The 26,659-nt window shown below is 45.5% G+C and overlaps 1 protein-coding gene across 1 annotated transcript in view; it reads left to right on the top strand.

Annotated features, from left to right (window-relative positions):
* LOC139264140 (leucine-rich repeat and death domain-containing protein 1-like) overlaps positions 1–25,773 on the top strand; it is a 136,122-nt gene extending 110,349 nt beyond the window's left edge. Inside the window, exons 3-5 of the mRNA XM_070880225.1 lie at positions 9,584–9,782; positions 19,321–19,482; positions 25,702–25,773. Of these exons, the coding sequence (XP_070736326.1) occupies positions 9,584–9,782; positions 19,321–19,482; positions 25,702–25,715 (375 nt within the window). The 3' untranslated portion in view covers positions 25,716–25,773. The remainder of the gene's footprint in view (positions 1–9,583; positions 9,783–19,320; positions 19,483–25,701) is intronic.
* The last annotated feature ends 886 nt before the right edge of the window (positions 25,774–26,659 follow it).

Below are 26,659 nucleotides of genomic sequence, written 5' to 3'. Positions count from 1 at the left end.
ATTTTACCGCTGAAATGACGTATAACGGCCAGTTATCTCCCATTTAGCCACAAAATGGAAACTGACGCCCATTTTTAGGAAACATATCGCCGAGCGTTACTTTCCCCATGTGCTTAACGCCGGTAAAAAATATTACTGCTCGCCCACTTTTTTGGGGCGGAATCAGCAGAATGAGCGAAATCAACACCCAACATAATCAACATAATATCGCCCAGCATTAATTTCCACACTAATTTATTGCCGAAATACAATATTAACGCCCGCCTACTATTTTTTGTCATGAAGAGCATATTTACCAAAACTAACGTCCAGCAGATTGCCCAGCGTCAATTTCACCACCTCGCACACATATCTACCACAATATCACTCGCCCAAAAAACCGCCCACAAAAAGTGGAACTGTTCAGAACGAAATCCCACTCTTAGGTGAAGAGCTGCTATCTGGACGATTTGCCTGAAAGAGTGTCGATGTGAGTGACAACGCTGACACATTGCTGTGTGTGTGCAGCTCAGACATCAAGGATGCCCATCACCTAGGTGCCAGTTAAAGTTTACGCTGATTGATGTTAAGTTGTATTTAACCCTTTCACGTTAAGGAATCACCAGTGTGTAACAGTGCAGCTATCTGAGACAATGCCCTACGAGGTTATGTTCAGTAACAAAAATTTTATATCAACATTGGCCTGAAATCATAAGCATCACAACCCCCGCACACACCCCACCTTTTACACTATTGACATAAATCACATGTTCAACATGTCCAGCAACACAGAATACAAAGGCAAAGCAAGAGCGTGGTCCCCAGCCCCCATACATTGCAACAAATTGCATACACCCAGATGGAGCCATCACCTGCGCACATGCACCTCACTTTCTTTCCCCCCTCCTCTTCTTCTCCCCATCTCTACCACTTCCCCTCCTCGTTCCACGGCGCCTGGCCGAGGAGCTCCTCAGGTGGTGCCTCATTGGGGGCGATGAAGGCAGATGCGGTCATTGGACGGGTACGGGAGCAGGGGGTGCCGAGGGGGCAACATTCTGTGATGCAGAAGCAGGATCTTGGTCCTTGCTCTCATCTGTCGTTCGCAGTAATGGTGCGGAACCTAGGGGTGGAGTTCCGCACTCAGGGACCACTGGGAGGCCTGTGGCAGCAGTGTTTCTGGCTATCGCATCCAGAAACTCCGCCATCTGCAGAATGTACTCGGTCACGGTGCCGGAGATGGTGGCCAGCTGTTGGAATATGCCCCCCAATGCTTCGATGAGCTGGTCACCAATGTCTACAGTCCTCCGGGACATCTGTACCATCTCTCCGCTGTCATGTGGCATCCGTGGAAAAGACCTGCCACGTCCACGGGACCTCTGCGGGTTGGCACCGTCCTGGGGACAAATGGGGTGCCCTGTGACGAGGTGCTTGGGCCCGGTACCTCCAGAGTGGAGGCGGGAATGACCGGAGGACCACTAGATGGCCTTGGGGTGGAATGGCTTCTGGAGCGTGGCGATGCAGGTTCCTCGAAGTCCACGCTCTCATTCGTGGAGAACAGACCCATTGGATTGACGGGCAAGAATCGGATCTCCTCAGCAGCAGATGTAGTAGAATTGTCCGCTGACTCCTGCCCTGCACCCCCACCTTCTGGCCTCTGTGGTCTTGCCTTGGGACACGCTGCTGGCTGAGCTGCAAAACACAAATGAGGTTATTAGAGGAGAAGGGGGTGTGCTTGGGTCACAAGGTGAGTCCAGCGCTACACACAGCATATGCACGTCAAAAGCACCACCGCTATCAAAATCATGACAGGCATCAAATTTCATGACCATCAACACATTTGCATTGCAATGATTTTCATTAGGCCACAATTATTTATATGACAATTTTAGAAATCAGCTATCATATATAATTGTTCGATATGAGTTGGTGCGGCATATATTGACTTTACATCACGCAATGGGATAAGCTTTACTCACGTGGCATCACTTCAGGGTCTGCAGATGCTTGCGTGGCTGTCTGGAGGTGTTTCCCCACGAGTGCGAGCACCTGCTCCTCCATGTCAGTGATGTCACTGGGGACTGGTGGCCCCCCATCCATTCACCTCTGCACGGACCACATCGTCGATAGCTTCTTCTGTAAAGAACGACACGGCATGAGATCATTACGTGATATCATTGCTAGGTACTGTCACAGACACTGATACAACACATAACCAACAGATGTAATCATGATTATTATGATAATTATCATTGTTTACCTAAAGATGTACAACGTGACTGCAGGCTTTGAGTAAAACATTCCTGGTAAAAGTGAAGGACCTCACATTTGATGATAATCACTCATGACTGTTACAAATCAAATTATATGAATACATAAGTACATGTAAATCAATGTAATACTTACTCTTGTGGATACCACAAGGTTGTTCCATCGTTTGCGGCATTGGTTGCCCTCACGCACCTTGTTGGTCACCGTGAGACTACCTCTGCTATCTCGGTCCATATCTTCTGGTAGGCCTTTGGGGTGGGCTTCCCACGCCCTCCCTGTGTCAAATCACCCCAGCATAACTCGACCTCCTGCAGGAGGGAGGCATTTGCCTCATCCGAGAACCTCCTGGCTCCTCCAATGTGCTCCTCTCCCATTTCACTGCTCTCTCCAGCTTCAGTCTCCACAGCGTGCTGTGATGCCTCCATCTCTCTCTGCCCATTATAGGCCAAATTCGGTCAAATATGTGGCTGTTAACAGCTACTTTTTGTTTGCCTACTTGCTGTGAAGCTCTAAAGTCTCCCTCCTTCCTCCCAAAGCAGCCACACCACACCCAGACACGCCTTCAGTCCCTCTGAGCTCCCTCTCTTTCTCCTCTGCTGCGCATGTCATGATGACCCTTGACCTCCAGAATTGTGGGAATCAAGGGTTGCCATGCTGTTGCTAAGGACGGCCACACTTTACGACAGAAGGTCAAAAAAATGTAACGCTCCCGCCCATTTTATATCGCTCGCGGTAACGCCTATTTTCAAAAGTGGAAATTAGGTGCTTTGAGAATGGGTGAGAAGCCGGTGATCTGAAAACTCTTTTTTAGCTCCCACGCCGGAAATAATCACAAAAGTGCAGGTTCTAGCCCCTAGTCTGTTAAAATGCAATAACCTTGTATTGAAACAATATAGGCTATATACAGTGATTTTTAAGTTAAATTATTTCATTTAAAAGATTCAAATATCCAGGGGAGGTTGCCGATCTTAACGGCAGAGGTCATTTAAATAATTTGCTGCAAAATACCAAATTTAAAGCCTGGCCAGCGGGCGTGAGCACAAACAAGGGGCAGGAGGACGCAGCCAGGGATTCCTGGGGGTGGTCCCTTCAGTCAGTTAATATTGAATGGATGTATTGAAATAAATTAGACTTTTTGAAAGTTACGGAGAGCTAAGCAAAATAGATCGGACCAACTGAAATACAAGGCTCAAAATGTCATGCCATCAACCAATGCAGACAGGTTAAAATTAATAGGCAGATATTTTTAGAGATCAAGTAAAACATAGTAGTGACATAGCAAGATAACAAGAGCACAATACATAAAAACATCTAAAATAGAATCAACAACACCATTTATATAGCACCTTTAATGCAAAGAAACCACCTAAATCACTTTACAAATCTGCATAAGGAAATAGTTGTCAAGCCAGGAGGGAAAAGATTAGGAGGTGTGAGTGAAAGTTTGATCAAAGAGATGGGTTTTGAATACTTTTTTTAAGGTGGAGAGAGATGAAGAGGTGGAGCGAACCAGTGATGTGGTGTTTTTGGACTTCCAGAAGGCATTTGACAACGTGCCACCTAAAAGGTTACTGCACAAGATAAAAGGTCACGAGGTTGGGGGTAATATATTAGCATGGATAGAGGATTGGCTAAGTAACAGACAACAGAAAGTCGGGATAAATGATTCATTCTCTGGTTGGCAACTAGTAACTAGTGGGGTGCCGCAGGGATCAGTGCTGGGACCCCAACTATTTACAATCTACATCAACGACTTGGAAAAAGGGACTGAGTGTAACGTAGCCAGGTTTGCTGATGATACAAAGATGGGAGGAAAAGCAATGTGTGAGGAGGGCACAAAAAATCTGCAAAAGGACATAGACAGGCTAAGAGAGTGGGCAAAAGTTTGGCAGATGGAGTATAATGTTGGAAAGTGTGAGGTAGAAAAAAATCAAAGAGCAAGTTATTATTTAAATGGAGAAAGATTGCAAAGTGCCGCAGTACAGCAGAACTTGGGGGTACTTGTGCATGAAACACAAAAGGATGGTATGCAGGTACAGCAAGTGATCAGAAAGGCCAATGGTATCTTGGCCTTTATTGCAAAGGGAATAGAGTATAAGGGAAGTCTTGCTACAGCTATACAAAGTAATGGTGAGGCCACACCTGGAGTACTACGTGCAGTTTTGGTTTCCATATTTACGAAAGGATATACTTGCTTTGGAGGCAGTTCAGAGAAGGTTCATTAGGTTGATTCCGGGGATGAGGGGGGTTGAGTTATGTGGAAAGTTTGAGTAGGTTGGGCCTCTACTCATTGGTATTCAGACGAATGAGAGGTGATCTTATCGAAACATATAAGATTATGGGGGGTTTGACAAGGTGGTTGCAGAGAAGATGGGGGAGACTAGAACTAGAGGGCATAACCTTAGAATAAAGGGCCGCCCATTTAAAACAGAGATAAGGAGGAATTTCTTCTCTCAGAGGGTTGTAAATCTGTGGAATTCGCTGCCTCAGAGAGCTGTGGAAGCTGGGACATTGAATAAATTTAAGACAGAAATAGACAGTTTCATAAAAGATAGGGGGATAAGGGGTTATGGAGAATGGACGGAGAAGTGGAGCTGAGTCCATGATCAGATCAGCCATGATCTTATTGAATGGCGGAGCAGGCTCATTATGATGGAGAGTGACACAGTTAATTCAGAGACGAGAGTCCTGAACTTAAAGAAAGGTAACTTCGATAGTATGAGACGTGAATTGACTAAGATAGACTGGCGAATGCTACTTAAAGGGTTGACGGTGGATAGGCAATGGCAGACATTTAAAGATCACATGGATGAACTTCAACAATTGTACATCCCTGTCTGGCGTAAAAATGAAATAGTGAAGGTGGCTCAACCATGGCTAACAAGGGAAATTAGGGATAGTGTTAAATCCAAGGAAGAGGCATATAAATTGGCCAGAAAAAGCAGCAAACCTGAGGACTGGGAGAAATTTAGAATTCAGCAGAGGAGAACAGAGGGTTTAATTAGGAGGGGGAAAATAAAGTGTGAGAGTAAGCTTGCAGGGAACATAAAAACTGACTGCAAAAGCTTCTAAAGATATGTGAAGAGAAAAAGATTAGTGAAGACAAACGTAGGTCCCTTGCAGTCATAATCAGGTGAATTTATAATGGGGAACAAAGAAATGGCAGACAAATTAAACAAACACTTTGGTTCTGTCCTCACTAAGGAAGACACAAATAACCTTCCGGAAAGACTAGGGGACCGAGTGTCTAACGAGAAGGAAGATCTGAAGGAAATCCTTATTAGCCAGGAAATTGTGTAGGGGAAATTGATGGGATTGAAGGCCGATAAATGCCCAGGGCCTGATAGTCTGCATCCCAGAGTACTTAAGGAAGTGGCCCTAAAAATAGTGGATGCATTGATGGTCATTTTCCAACATTCTATAGACTCTGGATCAGTTCTTATGGATTGGAGGGTAGCTAATGTAACCCCACTTTTTAAAAAAGGAGGGAGAGAGAAAACAGGGAATTATAGATTGGTCAGCCTGACATCGGTGATGGGGAAAATCTTGGAATCAATTATTAAAGATATAATAGCAATGCATTTGGAAAACAGTGACAGTATCGGTCCAAGTCAGCATGGATTTGTGAAAGGGTGCTTGACAAATCTTCTAGCATTTTTTGAGGATGTAACTAGTAGAGTGGACAAGGGAGAACCAGTGGATGTGGTGTATTTGGACTTTCAAAAGGCTTTTGACAAGGTCCCACACAAGAAATTAGTGTGCAAAATTAAAGCACATGGTATTGGGGGTAATGTATTGACGTGGATAGAGAACTGGTTGGCAGACAGGAAGCAAGGAGTAGGAATAAACGGGTCCTTTTCAGAATGGCAGGCAGTGACTAGTGGGGTACCGCAAGGTTCAGTGCTGGGACCCCAGCTATTTACAATATACATTAATGATTTAGACGAAGGAATTGAATGTAATATCTCCAAGTTTACTGATGACACTAAACTGGGTGGCAGTATGATCTGTGAGGAGGATGCTAAGAGGCTGCAGAGTGACTTGGACAGGTTAGGTGAGTGGGCAAATACATGGCAGATGCAATATAATGTAAATAAATGTCAGGTTATCCACTTTGGTGGCAAAAACAGGAAGGCAAAATATTATCTGAATGGTGACAGATTAGGAAAAGGGGAGGTGCAACGAGACCTGGGTGTCATGGTACATCAGTCATTGAAAGTTTGCATGCAGGTACAGCAGGCAGTGAAGAAGGCAAATGGCATGTTGGCCTTCATTGCGAGAGGATTTGAGTATAGGAGCAGGGAGGTCATACTACAGTTGTACAGGGCCTTGGTGAGGCCACACCTTGATTATTGTGTACAGTTTTGGTCTCCTAATCTGAGGAAGGACGTTCTTGCTATTGAGTGAGTGCAGCGAAGGTCCACCAGATTGATTCCCAGGATGGCAGGACTGACATATGAAGAAAGATTGGATCGACTAGGCTTATGTTCACTGGAATTTAGAAGAATGAGAGGGGATCTCATAGAAACATATAAAATTCTGATGGGATTGGACAGGCTAGATGCAGGAAGAATGTTCCCGATGTTGGGGAAGTCCAGAAACAGGGGTCACATTCTAAGGATAAGAGGTAGGCCATTTAGGACCGAGATGAGGAGAAACTTCTTCACTCAGAGAATTGTGAACCTGTGGAATTCTCTAGCACAGAAAGTTGTTGAGGCCAGTTCATTAAATATATTCAAAAGGGAGTTAGATGTGGCCCTTACGGCTAAAGGGATCAAGGGGTATGGAGAGAAAGCAGGAATGGGGTACTAAAGTTGCAAAAATGATCAGCCATGATCATATTGAATGGTGGTGCAGGCTCGAAGGGCCGAATGGCCTACTCCTGCAACTATTTTCTATGTTTCTCTGTATGGCCTACTCCTGTTCCTATTTCTTATGTTCTTATGTTCTTATGGAGAAGTTTAGGAGAAAGATCCAGGGAATAGGACCAAGGCAGCTGAAATCTCTGCCACTGTGGGTGGGGCAAAGTGAGGCAGACCTGTGTAGAAGGCTGGAATTATAGAAACAGAGCATTTGTATAGGATTTAGAAGAAGATTACAGAGAATGTATCGGAGGGGTTTATAGATAAGGCCAAAGATTTTTAATTTAATGTGCTGGTAAATGCGAATTGACTGGTCAGTGAGGACTAGACGATGGATGTGGGGGCAGGGTATGTGTGACAGAGTTTGGGACAAATTGGCATTTATAGAGGGTGGATAATGGGAGGCCAGCAAGAAGGAATAGTTGAGTGTGAAGTTGAAAAAGGTACATATTAAGATTACAGCAATGTAGGGTCGAACAAAATGCCAAGGCTGTGAGCAAACTGGTTCAGGCTGAGAACGTGGTAAAACAGCATGGGGTCATAGATGGTCCCTCAAACGAGGATGACTTGCTTCCACATGAGTTCACAGATATTTCAATGAAGGCCCCGATGTTCCAGTCCTGAACTCCAGTTGATGGGGTGGAAGATGCCTGTGCGTGGATTTTTATAACGTGTGCTGACCGTTGCATATCAGCCACCACACGGGCTTGACAGAGCTAGGCCTTTATCCAGTGGCAAGGGTTAACCAGGACGACTGGAGACCTACTCTGCTGCACAGACCTAGTGTGCACACATATTACAGTGTGGGCAGGCCCATGCTGCCCCTGGGCCCTCGGCTCTTCTGGGCCCCGTATCCTCATTCACCGCACCTCCACCATGATCTCTCGCCGCTCCTCCACCACAAACATTTGCCGCACCTCCGCCACGATTCCTCACCGCTCCTCCACCACAAAAAACACTCGCTGCATCTCTGCCACGATTTCCCACCGCACCTCCGCACCAAACATTCGCCGAACCTCCATCATGATCACCTATCAAATCTCAGCCACGATCCCTCATCGCTCCTCCGCCCCGATCACTTGTCACAAGTCTGCCAAGACCTTCCCGCTCCTCTGCTTTACCAGGTGGGGGGGAGGGGAGTGGGGGAGGAGGGGCAGTGTATTCTGTGACAATAAAGCAGAGATTGTAGCAGGGCCAAAGGCAATGGCTTTGGGTTTTTTTAAACACTGAGCTGGGGGAAGTTGTGAATCCAAGGGTCGGTTTTGACAAAGTAATTTGACAACATGCAGATAATCAATGGGCCAAGAGAAGTGATGGAGAGGTAGAGCTATTGTCTTCAGCATACATGTGAAAGCTGACCCCATGCCAGGGGTTAATGTCATGGAGGGTCAGCAAGTGCATAAGAGAGAGGAAGGGGCCAAGCATGAGTCTTCTGGGAATTCCAGAGGTGATGATGTGGAGGAGTGAAGAGAAGCCATTGCTGGGGTTGCAGTGGCTAGGTCAAATAGAAGGAAAGAAAGTCTTGCATTTATGTAGTACCTTTCATATTCTCAGGATGTCCCAAAGCACTTTACAGCCAATGAGGGACTTTTGAAATGTAGTCACTTTTGTACTGTAGGAAACGCGGCAGCCAATTTGTACACAACAAGGTTCTACCAGCAGCAATGAGATAATGACCAGTTAATCTGGTTTAGTGATGTTGATTGAGGGATAAATATTAGCCAAGACATCGGGGAGAACTCCCCTGCTCTAGGTAGAAATGGAACCATGCAAGGAGCTGGATGACAAGTGGAATATGGTGTGATCCACCATCCGCAGAAAGCTGCAGAAAGAATGAAGAGGGGTCACGCTTAGTCCACAAAGGGTTAAAAAAATGTATTTAGAATTTATGCCTTGCTCAGTTTCATAAGCAACAAGACTTTTGGATTAAATGATGTTTTGTAAAGTTTCATAATAGAAAATTGTAAGCTGATGACATGAATTTTCAATTTGCCTGCAGTTTGGATTCAATGAGAACTGAAGTTGAGAAACTGAAGCTGTGATTTATGCCATGGGAATTCTTTCAAGTTACAGCCAATTGTTTGAGGTCACTAATCAAACTGGAAGTATAACATATCCTATACTTGATGAAGTGAAGTGTTAATGTCTGGATATTACTTTTTTACACCAAACATTTTCATTAGTGGTTCAGTAGCCAGTAAGGTTAAATTTGCCTATCCCATAGTCTGTCAATCTACAAACATTAGCAAATAGTATGCCGTAGCCACGATTATTTATTTTCTGAACAAAGGCTTATACGCAAACAAAGAAACCCATCCAGGAGAGATGTTTCTCATTAAATAAACTGATAATCTTGGGCAATTACATGCATCGGTCATGATTGGCACAGACACAATGGGATTCCTTTAGAGAATAATGCAACATAAAGTACAGAAATGTCCCTATGTTGTCAGTCCTATCTATTTCTTTTACAGATAAAAGAGCTACCAGATGGATTGTGTAATTTGATCAATTTAATAGAACTTGACATATCGAACAATGCACTGCAATCCATTCCAAGCAATATTGGAGAAATGAAGAACCTGGAAAGGCTTAATGCTGCGAATAATAACATAAGACAACTTCCCAAATCCCTGACATCACTTGCCAAACTCGAATGTATCAATTTTAGAGGTGAGATTACTGTAAATTGCAATGGGGGAAAAAAGGCAAAATTGTGTCAGCAGTGGGTGTTGGGGTGAGTGCAGATGGCAGTGTGGTCCATGCAGTTGAATGTGATTGAGTCCTTTTGGAAACAATATCTGTTTGGTCATATTTGAAAGTTTATTGAAGTAAACAGTTGGTTACTGGGAAATAATATTTCCAATATATATATATAAAATGGTTTGCATTTTGCTGCAAGGCAGTAACACATAGAAGGCTCAGATATGAGGACTGATTCTCTTCCTCTGTCAGATGGTGCAGTGCTGAAGTACAGCTGAGTAGTCCTGAACTCACCTATATTTCCAGGTTCAGGTGATTTACATTTGGAGTATGCACTGAATGTCTCCAGCACCTGGGATTAGGTGCACATCCAATAGAAAGAAGGTCATTGCTGTTTATGATACTGGTTGCACTGTTCAGCTGAAGATAAGTATGACAGCAGTTTGCGGAGAAGAAAGGCCACTGTCTTCATGAAGAGACAATAGAAATCTTGCTGCAGCTCCGGAGAGACCTCTTCTTTCCAGGAGATGCACATCAGGTCAGCAAGATGGTGAAGACCACCTCAGCAAGGGATTGAAGATTTCATAAATGCCAGCAGCATTGTATAGAGGATGTGGTTGCTATTTTGCAATAAATCCAATGACTTCACCAGGAGGATCAAGATAGGAGCTTGCAACATTAGTTCATATTAGCTAGACCTAGCAGTCATGATGATGTTCTCTTTACACATCCTCCGCAGTCTGCCATTCTCCTGCCAGAAATCAGGCAGAGTCAAGCTGCTCCCATACCTGTAGAACTGTGGCAGCCTGAAGCAGGCCTATCTCAGGGTTCTGCTCACAGTGGTTGAGAGCCAGCTGTATCCCAGGGACCTCTCATAGACAGCTGCCTGCCACCTCACAGATTCCAACCATGGAGAATGCACAGAGAAGTGCCATTTAGGTAGCTGAGCACAGCACACACCAACTGTTAGGAAGGGAAAGCTAGATTCAGGTACACTTCAGATTTTAGGAAATAAAATAGTTTTGCACCGGAATGAAGCATGTGCATAGAGTTTAATTGTGCGACTGGATAAAACATGCATATGTGAACAAGTGTGGTCTGCCTGACAGTTAAGTTAGGTGAGAATGGAAATATACAATTTATTTAAGGCATGGAGAGATGAAAGGAGAATGGGAAGCATCCATGGATCATAAGGAGAAAGTATCCTGTATAATGGTTTACTGAGTGACTCGTGCAACTGCCAAAGGGTTTCTGCTGCTGCCATCTCTGGTTCTTCCAGCTCCTTGTTACATACTGTATCTGCTCTGCAGAGGCCTCTTGCTCTATATGGATGCCTACTTGGATTGCAAGGTTATGGTGAATGCAGCAGATCACAACAAATTGTGAAACTGGCTGAGTTATACTGAAGATGTCCCCAGACCTGTCAGGATATCAGAAACTTTGCTTCAGCATGCCTATGGTATGCTCAATGATGGATATGGCGGAGCATGTGTCTCATTGTATATGTGCTTTGTTTGTGCACAGAAATATCACTGAGGGGTTATAAGCCAAGGCAGCAGCAGATATCTTTGGTCTCTCAGGATCTATTCCATGACTTGCTGGATATCTGCAAATAATGGTGGCATGATGGACTATTGTAAAATTAATACTTCATGATTGCTGCCAGCAATTATGCAGTAGTCAATTCAGAGTCACTGCCTCACTGGTAAATCAAGGCCTCTAAAGGCATTATACCACAATGAAGAACAATCAAATCCTTCATATCCAATATATAGAGCTGGCAGAGTAACAGTGGATAGGCATCATCCTTGTGTGATGATACTGCACCTCTCTCACATCCTGAAGTTCTTCCTAGTCCTCGTCCAATAAGTAGCAAATGTACAGTAGAAATCCAAATGTGATAAGCATTTGTGCAAGCAATAAGGAAGGCAAATGGCATGTTGTCCTTTTTTGCAAGGGGGTTGGAGTATAAGCGTAAGGAAGTCTTGCTACAATTGTACAGGGCCTTGGTGAGACCACACCTGGAGTACTGTGCAGTTGTGATCTCCTTATCTAAGGAAGGATATACTTGCCTTGGAGGCCATGTAACAAAGGTTCACTAGATTGATTCCTGAGATGAAAGGGCAGTCTTATAATGAGAGATTGTGTAGAATGGGCCTATACTTACTGGAGTTTAGAAGAATGAGAAGTGATATCTTGAATCATACAAGATTCTGAAGGGGATTGGCAGGGTGAATGCTGAGAGGTTGTTTGCCTGCTGGAGTGTCTAGAACTAGGGGGCATGTTTCAGGATAAGGGGTAGGCCATTTAAGATCAAGATGAGGAGGAATTTCTTCACTCAGAGGGTTGTGAATCTTTGGAATTCTCTGTTTCTATTTCTTATGTTCTTGAAGGAGATGGTGGAATTATGTGCAACTCACCAGCTCTCCTTATAAACTCCTGGACTCAAAACAGCCCTATTGCAACAACTAACGTTTAGCATAAAACTGCCCATAGGTTGATTTTCCAGTCATAATCCAAGTTAAACATCAATTGATTTCAGACAGAGACTAACAGTTGCGAACTTCCAGTTCATATAATTCTATTAGCACCTGAAACGTGACCAGGATGTGGGGAAGAAAATGCACGGGGGTCAGAATGATGTCACTTCAAACCCTTTTAAATATAACTTGCATCTCTGCACTTGTTACAGGCACAATCCTTGTGCTCCTATCCAAAGAATGTCTAGAAATGCATTACAAATACAAACAGGCCAAAGACTATTTGAAAGTAACTCCATTCCTCTTTTCTTCTGCGTAATGCCCTGGAATTAGGTGTAATATGTCCTTACTATACAGTACAAATGCACACGAGGCCCGTAGTAGAGAGAAGGTCACTCTGTGACCAGTAACCTTTATTAGCCAGCACTGAAGTGGAGCAGATGGGAGGAGCTTCCACTTTTATACCTGAAAGTCCAGGTTAGGAGTGTCTCCCACAAGTTCACCACCTAGTGGTCAGTGTTCTCACAGTGTACAACTTAGGTCAGTTTATACATTGATGACAATGATAGTAGAATACATGACATCACCTGCCCCCCAAAGTCTTATTGGGATCACAGGTTAAGTCTTTCTGGTGGTTTACGCTCACTTGTAGAGCGCCTTAGTTGAGGCTCCGGTTGTTGGGCACTGGCCTGAGTGTCTGCTGTTTTCGGTGCCTCAGGCCTGTCCAGTCTGCCCACAGTGACTGGGCTCTCCTCCATTTGGTTCCACCTGTGGTGGTGTGAACTCTACATCGTGTCCTTCCTCTGCTTCTTCTATGGGGTTGCTCAACCTCCTTTTTGTTCAATTCACGTGTTTGCTGCAGGTTTGTCCATTGGTAAGTTTAACTACCAGAATCCTATTCCACTCTTTGGCAATTACAGTGCCTGCGAGCCATTTGGGCCCTGCAGCGTAGTTGAGGACAAAAACAGGGTCATTGACATCAATACATCGCGCCCTCGCATTACCGTCATGGTAGTCACATTGTGACCAGCGACTGCTCTCAACAATTTCTTTCATGGTGGGGTGTCTAAGGGATAACCTGGTTTTGAGAGTCCTTTTCATTAGCAGCTCTGCGGGTGGAACCCCTGTGAGTGAGTGTGATCGGGATCTATTGGCCAACAGGAGGCGTGATAAGCGGCTTTGTAGGGAACCCCCTTGGATTCTGAGCATCCCCTGTTTGATTATCTGCACTGCTCGTTCTGCCTGGCCGTTTGAGGCCGGCTTGAACGATGCCGTTCTGACATGGTTGATACCATTTCATAAGAACATAAGAACATAAGAACCTAAGAATTAGGAACAGGAGTAGGGCATCTAGCCGCTCGAGCCTGCTCCGCCATTCAACAAGATCATGGCTGATCTGGCCGTGGACTCAGCTCCACTTACCCGCCCGCTCCCCGTAACCCTTAATTCCCTTATTGGTTAAAAATCTATCGATCTATCTGTGATTTGAATACATTCAATGAGCTAGCCTCAACTGCTTCCTTGGGCAGAGAATTCCACAGATTCACAACCCTCTGGGAGAAGAAATTCCTTCTCAACTCGGTTTTAAATTGGCTCCCCCGTATTTTGAGGCTGTGCCCCCTTGTTCTAGTCTCCTCGACCAGTGGAAACAACCTCTCTGCCTCTATCTTCTCTATCCCTTTCATTATTTTAAATGTTTCTATAAGATCACCCCTCATCCTTCTGAACTCCACGAGTAAAGACCCAGTCTACTCAATCTATCATCATAAGGTAGCACCCTCATCTCCGGAATCAGCCTAGTGAATCGTCTCTGTACCTCCTCCAAAGCTAGTATATCCTTCCTTAAGTAAGGTGACCAAAACTGCACGCAGTACTCCAGGTGCAGCCTCACCACTACCCTGTACAGTTGCAGCAGGACCTCCCTGCTTTTGTACTCCATCCCTCTCGCAATGAAGGCCAACATTCCATTCGCCTTCCTGATTACCTGCTGCACCTGCAAACTAACCTTTTGGGATTCATGCACAAGGACCCCCAGGTCCTCTGCATCGCAGCATGTTGTAATTTCTCCCCATTCAAATAATATTCCCTTTTACTATTTTTTTTCCAAGGTGGATGACCTCACACTTTCCGACATTGTATTCCATCTGCCAAACCTTAGCCCATTCGCTTAACCTATCTAAATCTCTTTGCAGCCTCTCTGTGTCCTCTACACAACCCGCTTTCCCACTAATCTTTGTGTCATCTGCAAATTTTGTTACACTACTCTCTGTCCCCTCTTCCAGGTCATCTATGTATATTGTAAACAGTTGTGTTCCCAGCACCGATCCCTGCCGCACACCACTAACGACCGATTGCCAACCTGAAAAGGACCCATTTATCCCGACTCTCTGCTTTCTGTTAGTTAGCCAATTCTCTATCCATGCTAATACATTTCCTCTGACCTCTATCCACCATGCTCGTTATATCCTTAAAGAATTCCAGTAAATTAGTTAAACATGATTTCCCCTTCACGAATCCATGTTGCGTCTGCTTGATTGCACTATTCCTATCTAGATGTCCCGCTATTTCTTCCTTAATGATAGCATCAAGCATTTTCCCCAAGGCAGATCATAAACTAACCGGCCTATAGTTATCTGACTTTTGTCTGCCCCCTTTTTTAAACAGAGGCGTTACATTAGCTGCTTTCCAATCCGCTGGTACCTCCCCAGAGTCCAGAGAATTTTGGTAGATTGTAACGAATGCATCTGCTATAACTTCCACCATCTCTTTTAATACCCTGGGATACATTTCATCAGGACCAGGGGACTTGTCTACCTTGAGTCCCATTAGCCTGTCCAGCACTACCTCCCTAGTGATAGTGATTGTCTCAAGGTCCTCCCTTCCCACATTCCCGTGACCAGCAATTTTTGGCATGGTTTTTGTGTCTTCCACTGTGAAGACCGAAGCAAAATAATTGTTTAAGGTCTCAGCCATTTCCACATTTCCCATTATTAAATCCCCTTTCTCATCTTCTAAGAGACCAACATTTACTTTCGTCACTCTTTTCCGTTTTATATATCGGTAAAAGCTTTTACTATCTGTTTTTATGTTTTGCGCAAGTTTACTTTCGTAATCTATCGTTCCTTTCTTTATTGCTTTCCTGCCATGAAGTCCTGGGATTCAGTGCTTGTAAAGCACGGGCCACTGTCGCTGACCAAGACGTCCGGTAGACCATGGGCGGCGAACATTGCCCGTAGACTTCCTACCGTGGCAGAGGATGTGCTTGAATTGAGAATGTCACACTCGATCCATTTGGAGTAGGCGTCTACTACAACCAAAAACATTTTTCCAATGAAAGGACCTGCACAGTCCACATGAATGAGTGACCATGGCTTGGCGGGTCAGGATCAGGGGCTAAGGGGGGCTTCCCTGGGCGCATTGCGCAGCTGGGCACACGTGTTGCACCAGCGAACACAAAGTTCCAGGTCTGCATCTATCCCTGACCACCAAACGTGTGACCTGGCAATTGCCTTCATCATGACAATGCCCGGGTGCTCATTATGGAGTTCTCGGATGAACGCCTCTCTGCCCATCTGGGGCATGACTACTCGGTTTCCCCACAGTAGGCAATCGGCCTAAATCGAGAGTTCGTTCTTGCGCCTATGAAACGGTTTAAATTCCTCAGGGCATGCCCCGTATGTGGCTGCCCAGTCCACATTCAGGACACATTTCTTGACTAAAGACAGTAGCGGGTCTCTATTTGTCTAGGCTTTGATCTGACGGGCTGTCACTGGTGAGCCTTCACTTTCGAAAGCTTCAACAGCCATGACCATCTCAGCAGCATGTTCGGTTGCCCCCTCGGTGGTGGCTAGTGGGAGCCTGCTGAGTGCATCGGCGCAGTTTTCAGTGCCCAGTCTGTGCCGAATTGTATAGTCATAGACGGCTAATGTGAGTGCCCACCTCTGTATGCGGGCCGACGCATTTGCATTTATGACCTTGTTGTCGGCCAAAAGGGACGTTAGGGGTTTGTGATCTGTCTCCAGCTCAAATTTCCTGCCAAACAGGTACTGGTGCATTTTTTTTACTGCATATACACATGCAAGCGCTTCCTTTTCTACCATCCCGTAGCCCCTTTCTGCCTGGGACAGACTTTTAGAGGCATAAGCTACCGGCTGTAACTGACCCTTGGCATTAACATGCTGCAACACACATCCAACCCCATAGGACAACGCAGCGCACATTAAAACAAGTTTCTTACATGGGTCGTATAGCATTAACAGATTGTTGGAGCATAACAAATTGTGTGCTCTGTCAAAAGCCCTTTCCTGGCTGTCCCCCCCAGACCCATTCACGACCTTTGCATAGGAGTACGTGTAGTGGCTCTAACAGCATGCTCAATTTGGGAAGAAAGTTACCAAAATAGTTCAGGAGCCCCAGGAACGAACGCAGCTCCGTCGTGTTACGGGGTCTGGGTGCTCTTTGGATCGCTTCCATTCTGGACGCAGTAGGTCTGATCCCGTCTGCTGCTACCCTCATCCCCAGAAATTCTACCTCTGGAGCTAGGAAGACGCACTTCGCCTTTTTCAGTCGCAGACCTACCCGGTCCAGTCTGTGTAGCATCTCCTCCAGGTTGTGGAGGTGTTCTTCAGTATCGCAACCCGTGATGAGGATGTCGTCTTGAAAAACCACCGTCCTTGGAATCGACTTGAGGAGACTTTCCATGTTTCGTTGAAAGATCGCGCCGGCCGAGCGAATCCCGAACGGACATCTGTTGTACTCAAACAACCCCTTGTGCGTTGTGATGGTGGTCAGCTTCTTCGACTCACTCGCCAGTTCCTGGGTCATGTAAGCTGAGGTCAGGTCCAATTTTGAAAAAATACTGCCACCGGATAGCGTCGCAAAGAGGTCCTCCACTCTCGGTAGCGGGTACTGGTCTTGGAGTGACACCCGATTGATGGTGGCCTTGTAATCGCCACATATCCTGACCGACCCATCCGCCTTGAGCACCAGCACAATCGGGCTCGCCCAGTCACTGAATTCGACTGGCGAGATGATGCCTTCCCTCAGCAGGCGGTCCAATTCGCCTTCTATCTTTTCCCGCATCACGTACGGCACCGCTCTGGCCTTGTGGTGTACTGGCCTGGCGTCCGGGTTTATGTGAAGCACTACCTTGGTCCCCATGAAAGTGCCAATGCTGGGTTGAAATAGTCAGTCAAATTTATGCAGGACCTGTGAGCATGATATTCATTCCACAGAAGAAATTGCATTGACATCGCCCCATTTCCAGTTCATGACAGCAAGCCAACTCCTCCCCAGCAGTGCGGGACCATCCCCCGGGACTTTCCAGAGTGGCAACCTGTTCTCCGAATCTTTGTGGGTCACGACTACCGTGGCGCTGCCTAGCACCGGAATGATCTCCTTTGTATATGTCCGTAGCTGTGCGGCAATCGGCAATCAGTTTGGCCTCCTGGCCTTGGACGCCTACAACTTGTCGAACTGTTTGATACTCATCAGGGACTGGCTGGCCCCCGTGTCTAGCTCCATTGATACTGGGATGCCATTGAGGAGTACTTTCATCATTATCGGTGGCGTCCTGGTGTATGAACTGTATATGTGCTCCACATGAACTCGCTGAACTTCAGCTTCCAGCAATTTCCCCCAGTGTCCATTTGGCCTCGTAGGGCTTACATCGGGCCCGTCCTCCTCGTACATCAACCTGGCTGCAGGCTTCCTGCACATACGCGCCAAGTGACTGCTGACGTTGCCATTTCTGTAAGTATATTGCCTGTGTGTTTGCCTCCACACCTCCAACATGAGCCTTTGTTGTAAACAAAAGGTCCATTACCAGTCGATCGTCTCTGACTATCTCTGTAACTGTCCTTAAACGCACCATTAACAGGTGTTGATGGCCCCATTACTGGCCGCATTGTCCCTTGCGATGGCATGAATCGCTGTTCAGCTAGCCATTGTCTCTGTTGAATTCCCCCTTTGGGTTCGACTATATGCTCGGGCATGTCCGATTGCCCCTGTCTGCCTGGGGAACTATGTGCCGCGTTAACAATGTTGATTGCTTGTCCATTTGCTGCATTTAAACCAAGATTTTTGTCATCATCATTGTGGTCTCTTCCTTCCCTGAGATAAATGTCTGGGCCATCAAAGCCACCGTTTCCAGGGTCAAGTCTTTGGTCTCAGTCAGTTTCCTGAAAACCCCAGCATGCCCGATGCCCTCAATAAAAGTCTCGCAGCATCTCCGGTTTGCATGCATCTGGGAAGTTACCATAGGCTCACAGGTCGCCAGAGGTCTGCCACGAAGTCTGGAACACTTTGCCCTTCTCGCCGCCGGTGCGTGTAAAACCGGTGTCTCACCATGTGCATGCTGCTCGCCGGTTTAAAGTGTTCCCCAATCAACTTACTGAGCTCTTCAAAAGTCTTGTCCACCGGCTTCTCTGGCGCTAGAAGGTCCTTCATCAAGCAGTATGTCCTAGATCCGCAAACCGTCAGGAGATGAGCCCTGCGTTTGTCGGCTGAATCCTGTCCCAGCCATTCCTTTGCTGTAATCTCTCAATAAAATTGTCCCAATCATCACCAACACAGTACCTCTTGTCTGTGCTGCTAGTGACCATGCTCGCATGGTTTAAATCCCAGTTTCTCGTCGCCAATAATATGTCCTTACTACACAGTACAAATGCACACGAGGCCCACACGAGAGAGGTCACTCTGTGACCAGTAACCTTTATTAGCCAGCACTGAAGTGGAGAAGATGGGTGGAGCTTCCCCTTTTTATACCTGAAAGTCCAGGTTAGGAGTGTCTCCCACAAGTTCACCACCTAGTGGTCAGTGTTCTCACGGTGTACAACTTCGGTCAGTTTATACATGGATTACAATGACAGTAGAATACATGACAAGGTGCATACTTGGAAAATTGTCTTCCTTTCTCATGGTTTCATCATCATCTCAACCCTGATATGTTTTACTACTTTGAATGTAATTCATTGAAATGGACAGAAACACTTAAAAAAATTTAAAATACTTTTTCTGTTTTACTGTAGGAAATGCATTAACTTCACTACAAACAGATTTTGGAAAGTTGCAGTCTCTGAAAGAGATAGATTTGAATGAAAATCCACTAGTAAGACCTTCAAAGCTAGTTTGTGAAGGAGGAAAACTCATTGCAATCGACCAGTATTTGAAATTTGCATATGCTAGGGACAGTAAGTATATAATATTGAATAATATAAGCAGCAATCATTAGGCCCAAAATTCCACATTGCCTTTTTTTAAGATTAATGGCCGATTTTCTTAAGCCGAAGTAGCGCCAAAAAAAATCGGGTTTCACCATTTTTCTGTTTGAATTTGGCGGTGTGCAGTAAGAGGCTTCTGTGGGTGGAGCTAATTGATAGCACAGAAAAACTGAGACCCCGTTCTGCGCATGCCCAAGGTTTTAGGTTTCCAGGGTAACATGTAATTATAGAGCTGATTTTTCCCATGCTAACCCACTGAGATTTCCAGCATTTCTGCCCCTATCCCTGGAAGAGCAGTGCAAGAAAGGTAGTGCAGGGATCCCCTGCGGTCATCCCCCTGCAAAACAGATACACCGCTTTGAGTACTGTTGAGGGGAATGACTTATCAGGGGAGGGCAGCAGCAGCCAAGTTCATGGCACTGTGGCTGGCTCTGCTGCACAGGAGGGCAGGAAAAAGAGTGGGAGAGCGATAGTGATAGGGGATTCAATTGTAAGGGGAATAGATAGGCATTTCTGCGGCCGCAACCGAGACTCCAGGATGGTATGTTGCCTCCCTGGCGCAAGGGTCAAGGATGTCTCGGAGCAGGCGCAGGACATTCTGAAAAGGGAGGGTGAACAGCCAGTTGTCGTGGTGCACATTGGTACCAACGATATAGGTAAAAAACGGGATGAGGTCCTACGAGAAGAATTTAAGGAGCTAGGAGCTAAATTAAAAAGTAGGACCTCAAAAGTAGTAATCTCGGGATTGCTACCAGTGCCACGTGCTAGTCAGAGTAGGAATCGCAGGATAGCTCAGATGAATACGTGGCTTGAGCAGTGGTGCAGCAGGGAGGGATTCAAATTCCTGGGGCATTGGAACTGGTTCTGGGGGAGGTGGGACCAGTAAAAACCGGACGGTCTGCACCTAGGCAGCACCGGAACCAATGTCCTAGGGGGAGTGTTTGCTAGTGCTGTTGGGGAGGAGTTAAACTAATATGGCAGGGGGATGGGAACCAATGCAGGGAGACAGAGGGAAACAAAATGGAGACAGAAGCAAAAGACAGAAAGAAGGTGAGTAAAAGTGGAGGGCAGAGAAACCCAAGGCAAAAAACAAAAAGGGCCACTTTGCAGCCAAATTCTAAAGGGTCAAAGTGTGTTAAAAAGGCAAGCCTGAAGGCTCTGTGCCTCAATGTGAGGAGTATTCGGAATAAGGTGGATGAATTAACTGTGCAGATAGCACTTAACGGATACGATGTGGTTGGCATCACGGAGACATGGCTCCAGGGTGACCCAAGGCTGGGAACTCAACATCCAAGGGTATTCAACATTTAGGAAGGATAGAAAGAAAGGAAAAGGAGGCGGGCTAGCGTTGCTGGTGAAAGAGGAAATTATGCAATTGTAAGGAAGGACATTGGCTTGGATGATGTGGAATCTGTATGGGTGGCGCTACGGAATACCAAAGGGCAAAAAACGTTAGTGGGAGTTGTGTACAGACCACCAAACAGTAGTAATGATGTTGGGGAGGGCATCAAACAGGAAATTAGCGGTGCATGCAATAAAGGTGCAGCAGTTATCATGGGTGACTTTAATATGCATATAGATTGGGCTAACCAAACTGGAAGCAATACGGTGGAGGAGGATTTTCTGGAGTGCATAAGGGATGGTTTTTTAGACCAATATGTCGAGGAACCAACTAGGGGGGAGGCCATCTTAGACTGGGTGTTGTGTAATGAGAGAGAATTAATTAGCAATCTCGTTGTGCGAGGCTCCTTGGGGAAGAGTGACCATAATATGGTGGAATTCTACATTAGGATGGAGAATGAAACAGTTAATTCAGAGACCATAGTCCAGAACTTAAAGAAGGGTAACTTTGAAGGTATGAGGCGTGAATTGGCTAGGATAGATTGGCGAATGATACTTAAGGGGTTGACAGTGGATGGGCAATGGCAGACATTTAGAGACCGCATGGATGAACTACAACAATTGTACATCCCTGTCTGGCATAAAGATAAAAAAGGGAAGGTGGCTCAACCGTGGCTATCAAGGGAAATCAGGGATAGTATTAAAGCCAAGGAAGTGGCATACAATTTGACCAGAAATAGCAACGAACCCGGGGACTGGGAGAAATTTAGAACTCAGCAGAGGAGGACAAAGGGTTTGATTAGGGCAGGGAAAATAGAGTACGAGAGGAAGCTTGCAGGGAACATTAAAATGGACTGCAAAAGCTTCTCTAGGTATTTAAAGAGAAAAAGGTTAGTAAAGACAAACGTAGGTCCCCTGCAGTCAGAATCAGGGGAAGTCATAACTGGGAACAAAGAAATGGCAGACCAATTGAACAAGTACTTTGGTTCGGTATTCACTAAGGAAGACACCAAAAACCTTCCGGATATAAAAGGGTCTAGTAAGAAGGAGGAACTGTGGGAAATCCTTATTAGTCGGGAAATTGTGTTGGGGAAATTGATGGGGCTGAAGGCCGATAAATCCCCAGGGCCTGATGGTCTGCATCCCAGAGTACTTAAGGAGGTGGCCTTGGAAATAGCGGATGCATTGACAGTCATTTTCCAACATTCCATAGACTCTGGATCAGTTCCTATGGAGTGGAGGGTAGCTAATGTAACCCCACTTTTTAAAAAAGGAGGGAGAGAAAAAACAGGGAATTATTATCCGGTCAGCCTGACAACGGTAGTGGGTAAAATGATGGAATCAATTATTAAGGATGTCATAGCAGCGCATTTGGAAAGAGGTGACATGATAGGTCCAAGTCAGCATGGATTTGTGAAAGGGAAATCATGCTTGACAAATCTTCTGGAATTTTTCGAGGATGTTTCCAGTAGAGTGGACAAGGGAGAACCAGTTGATGCGGTGTATTTGGACTTTCAGAAGGCTTTCGACAAGGTCCCACACAAGAGATTAATGTGCAAAGTTAAAGCACATGGGATTAGGGGTAGTGTGCTGACGTGGATTGAGAACTGGTTGGCAGACAGGAAGCAAAGAGTAGGAGTAAATGGGTACTTTTCAGAATGACAGGCAGTGACTAATGGGGTACCGCAAGGTTCTGTGCTGGGGCCCCAGCTGTTTACATTGTACATTAATGATTTAGACGAGGGGATTAAATGCGGGATCTCCAAATTTGCGGATGACACTAAGTTGGGTGGCAGTGTGAGCTGCGAAGAGGATGCTATGAGGCTGCAGAGTGACTTGGATAGGTTAGGAGAGTGGGCAAATGCATGGCAGATGAAGTATAATGTGGATAAATGTGAGGTTATCCACTTTGGTGGTAAAAACAGAGAGACAGACTATTATCTGAATGGTGACAGATTAGGAAAAGGGGAGGTGCAACGTGACCTGGGTGTCATAGTACATCAGTCATTGAAGGTTGGCATGCAGGTACAGCAGGCGGTTAAGAAAGCAAATGATATGTTGGCCTTCGTAGCTAGAGGATTTGAGTACAGGGGCAGGGAGGTGTTACTATAGTTGTACAGGGCCTTGGTGAGGCCACACCTGGAGTATTGTGTACAGTTTTGGTCTCCTAACTTGAGGAAGGACATTCTTGCTATTGAGGGAGTGCAGCGAAGGTTCACCAGACTGATTCCCGGGATGGTGGGACTGACATACCAAGAAAGACTGGATCAACTGGGCTTGTATTCACTGGAGTTCAGAAGAATGAGAGGGGATCTCATAGAAACATTTAAAATTCTGACGGGTTTTGACAGGTTAGATGCAGGAAGAATGTTCCCAATGTTGGTGAAGTCCAGAACCAGGGGTCACAGTCTAAGGATAAGGGATAAGCCATTTAGGACTGAGATGAGGAGAAACTTCTTCACCCAGAGATTGGTGAACCTGTGGAATTCTCTACCACAGAAAGTTGTTGAGGCCAATTCACTAAATATATTCAAAAAGGAGTTAGATGTAGTCCTTACCACTAGGGGGATCAAGGGGTATGGCGAGAAAGCAGGAATGGGGTACTGAAGTTGCATGTTCAGCCATGAACTGATTGAATGGCGGTACAGGCTCGAAGGGCCGAATGGCCTACTCCTGCACCTATTTTCTATGTTTCTATGTTACTATGAAAGGAATCCCTGCTGCCGCCCCTCTCCCCGGCCGAAAGGTTCCCCCGCTGCTATAAGAACATAAGAACATAAGAATTAGGAACAGGAGTAGGCCATCTAGCCCCTCGAGCCTGCTCCGTCACTCAACAAGATCATGGCTGATCTGGTCGTGGACTCAGCTCCACTTACCTGCCCGCTCTTCGTAACCCTTAATTCCCTCATTGGCTAAAAATCTATCTATCTGTGATTTGAATACATTCAATGAGCTAGCCTCAACTGCATCCTTGGGCAGAGAATTCCACAGATTCACAACCCTCTGGGAGAAGAAATTCCTTCTCAACTCGGTTTTAAATTGGCTCCCCCGTATTTTGAGGCTGTGCCCCCTAGTTCTAGTCTCCCCGACCAGTGGAAACAACCTCTCTGCCTCTATCTTGTCTATCCCTTTCAATATCTTAAATGTTTCTATAAGATCACCCCTCATCTTTCTGAACTTCAACGAGTAAAGACCCAGTCTACTCAATCTATCATCATAAGGTAACCCCCTCATCTCCGGAATCAGCCTAGTGAATCGTCTCTGCACCCCCTCCAAAGCTAGTATATCCTTCCTTAAGTAAGGTGACCAAAACTGCACGCAGTACTCCAGGTGCGGCCTCACCAATACCCTATACAGTTGTAGCAGGACCTCCCTGCTTTTGTACTCCATCCCTCTCGCAATGAAGGCCAACATTCCATTCGCCTTCCTGATTACCTGCTGCACCTGCAAACTAACTTTTTGGGATTGATGCACAAGGACCCCCAGGTCCCTCTGCACTGCAGCATGTTGTAATTTCTCCCCATTCAAATAATATTCCCTTTTACTGTTTTTTTTTCCCCAAGGTGGATGACCTCACACTTTCCGACATTGTATTCCATCTGCCAAACCTTAGCCCATTCGCTTAACCTATCTAAATCTCTTTGCAGCCTCTCTGTGTCCTCTACACAACCCGCTTTCCCACTAATCTTTGTGTCATCTGCAAATTTTGTTACTCTACACTCTGTCCCCTCTTCCAGGTCATCTATGTATATTGTAAACAGTTTTGGTCCCAGCACCGATCCTTGTGCACACCACTAACCACCGATTTCCAACCCGAAAAGGACCCATTTATCCCGACTCTCTACTTTCTGTTAGCCAGCCAATTCTCGATCCCTGCTAATACATTTCCTCTGACTCCGCATTACTTTATCTTCTGCAGTAACCATTTGTGTGGCACCTTATCGAATGCCTTTTGGAAATCTAAATACACCACATCCATCAGTACACCTCTATCCACCGTGCTCGTTATATCCTCAAAGAATTCCAGTAAATTAGTTAAACATGATTTCCCCTTCATGAATCCATGTTGCGTCTGCTTGATTGCACTATTCCTATCTAGATCTCCCGCTATTTCTTCCTTAATAATAGCTTCAAGCACTTTCCCCACTACAAATGTTAAACTAACTGGTCGATAGTTACCTGCCTTTTGTCTGCCCCCTTTTTTAAACAGAGGCGTTACATTAGTTGCTTTCCAATCCGCTGGTACCTCCCCAGAGTCCAGAGAATTTTGGTAGATTATAACGAATGCATCTGCTATAACTTCTGCCATCTCTTTTAATACCCGCGGATGCATTTCATCAGGACCAGGGGACTTGTCTACCTTGAGTCCCATTAGTCTGTCCAGCACTACCCCCCTAGTGATAGTGATTGTCTCGAGGTCCTCCCTTCCCACATTCCTCTGACCAGCAATTTTTGGCATGGTTTTTGTGTCTTCCACCGTGAAGACCGAAGCTGCCCAAATCCCCGGCCGAAAGGTTCCCCCGCTGCTGCCCCTATCCCCAGCCGAAAGGAACCTCCGCTGCCGCCCTTATCTTTGGCTGAAAGGTCCCCCCGCTGCCCCTCTCCCCGGCTTGACTTTCACCTCCCCCCCAACTACTTTGGAAGCCCAGCGCCGAGCTCCTATGTCCAGCTGAGGGTACGATCCTGCTGGCCAGCACTCCGATCCTGTGTGTCTCGAGCCCGGTGAGCAGCGGTTCGGTGGTGGAACTTCAACTTGCAATTTACTGCAATAAATAAAGTTTCTCTTTTCCCTCCGCACAAATAAAATGTTTTAATTAGTTTGGATATAATATAAGTCTTGTTTCCTAGCTCAGCTCCGATAAACAAGATGGCATCTATAACACCGATTTCTATCTGACTCCGATTTGGTAAGGTAAGGTTTTTCAAGGCGGTCCCAGTGGTTCCCAACGCTGTTTTTGAAAAAATCCTTATTGGCGAAACTCGCAAAAACGGGCAAAAATGGCGTTATGGGTGGTTTTGACCCCGAGTGATGTCATAAAGATCTTAACTAAAAAAAATCATCCATTACCTGTTAAGGATGGCATTATACCCTTGGCAAAACTTGCAAAATTAAGTTAGCTCCAAAAAACACTAAAAGCTCCAAATATTTGGAGCTAAATGGTTGCGAATTTTGGGCATTATTTGGTGATTATTAACAGTGAGAAATCTAATTAAATGTGACTGTTGCTTATACTTTCTCTAATGCTATCAGTGTCATTTTATTAACTCCTTTATTTTAGAAAAGTTTCTGGAGAACATTTTACAGCTAATACCAAACAGTATCCCTGCTGAAGATTTTGAGCATTTCTGTAAAAAGCTTCATGTACCTGCTAGTGACATTACTTCACTTGCAAAATTAAGGTTTGGCTTTTCAAATTTTCCTAAATATCTTTAGAAAATGTAGAGGTCTATGTAGAATTTGGCCTTGCTTTTATCAGCATGGGGAATTCTGAAAAAACACAGATTTCCACACTAACAATGGATATCGGAAGAAATTCTTGAAATACATAGAAGGGAATTTTAACCCCCAAAATGGGTGGGTTTGGGTCAGGTGGGATGTGAAAATTTTAAAAATCTTAAATGCAACCCCAATCCACCCACTTCTGATTTTAACGGAGACAGGATGGGGTGCGGGCACCTAAACTACCCCCAGGAGGTGGGTTGGTAATTTAAATATTATGAGGAGGCTGGGTGCCTCAGATTTTATTTGTCTTCCAGGTTTAACCCTGGCCGGCTGGGTTTCTCAGGCCTCGGGAAACCCGGCAGC

The sequence above is a fragment of the Pristiophorus japonicus genome, chromosome 5 (assembly GCF_044704955.1).
Source record: "Pristiophorus japonicus isolate sPriJap1 chromosome 5, sPriJap1.hap1, whole genome shotgun sequence".
Taxonomy (NCBI): domain Eukaryota; kingdom Metazoa; phylum Chordata; class Chondrichthyes; family Pristiophoridae; genus Pristiophorus; species Pristiophorus japonicus.
Note: the sequence above shows the minus strand (reverse complement) of the source record. Positions and strands in the feature narration are given on the sequence as shown.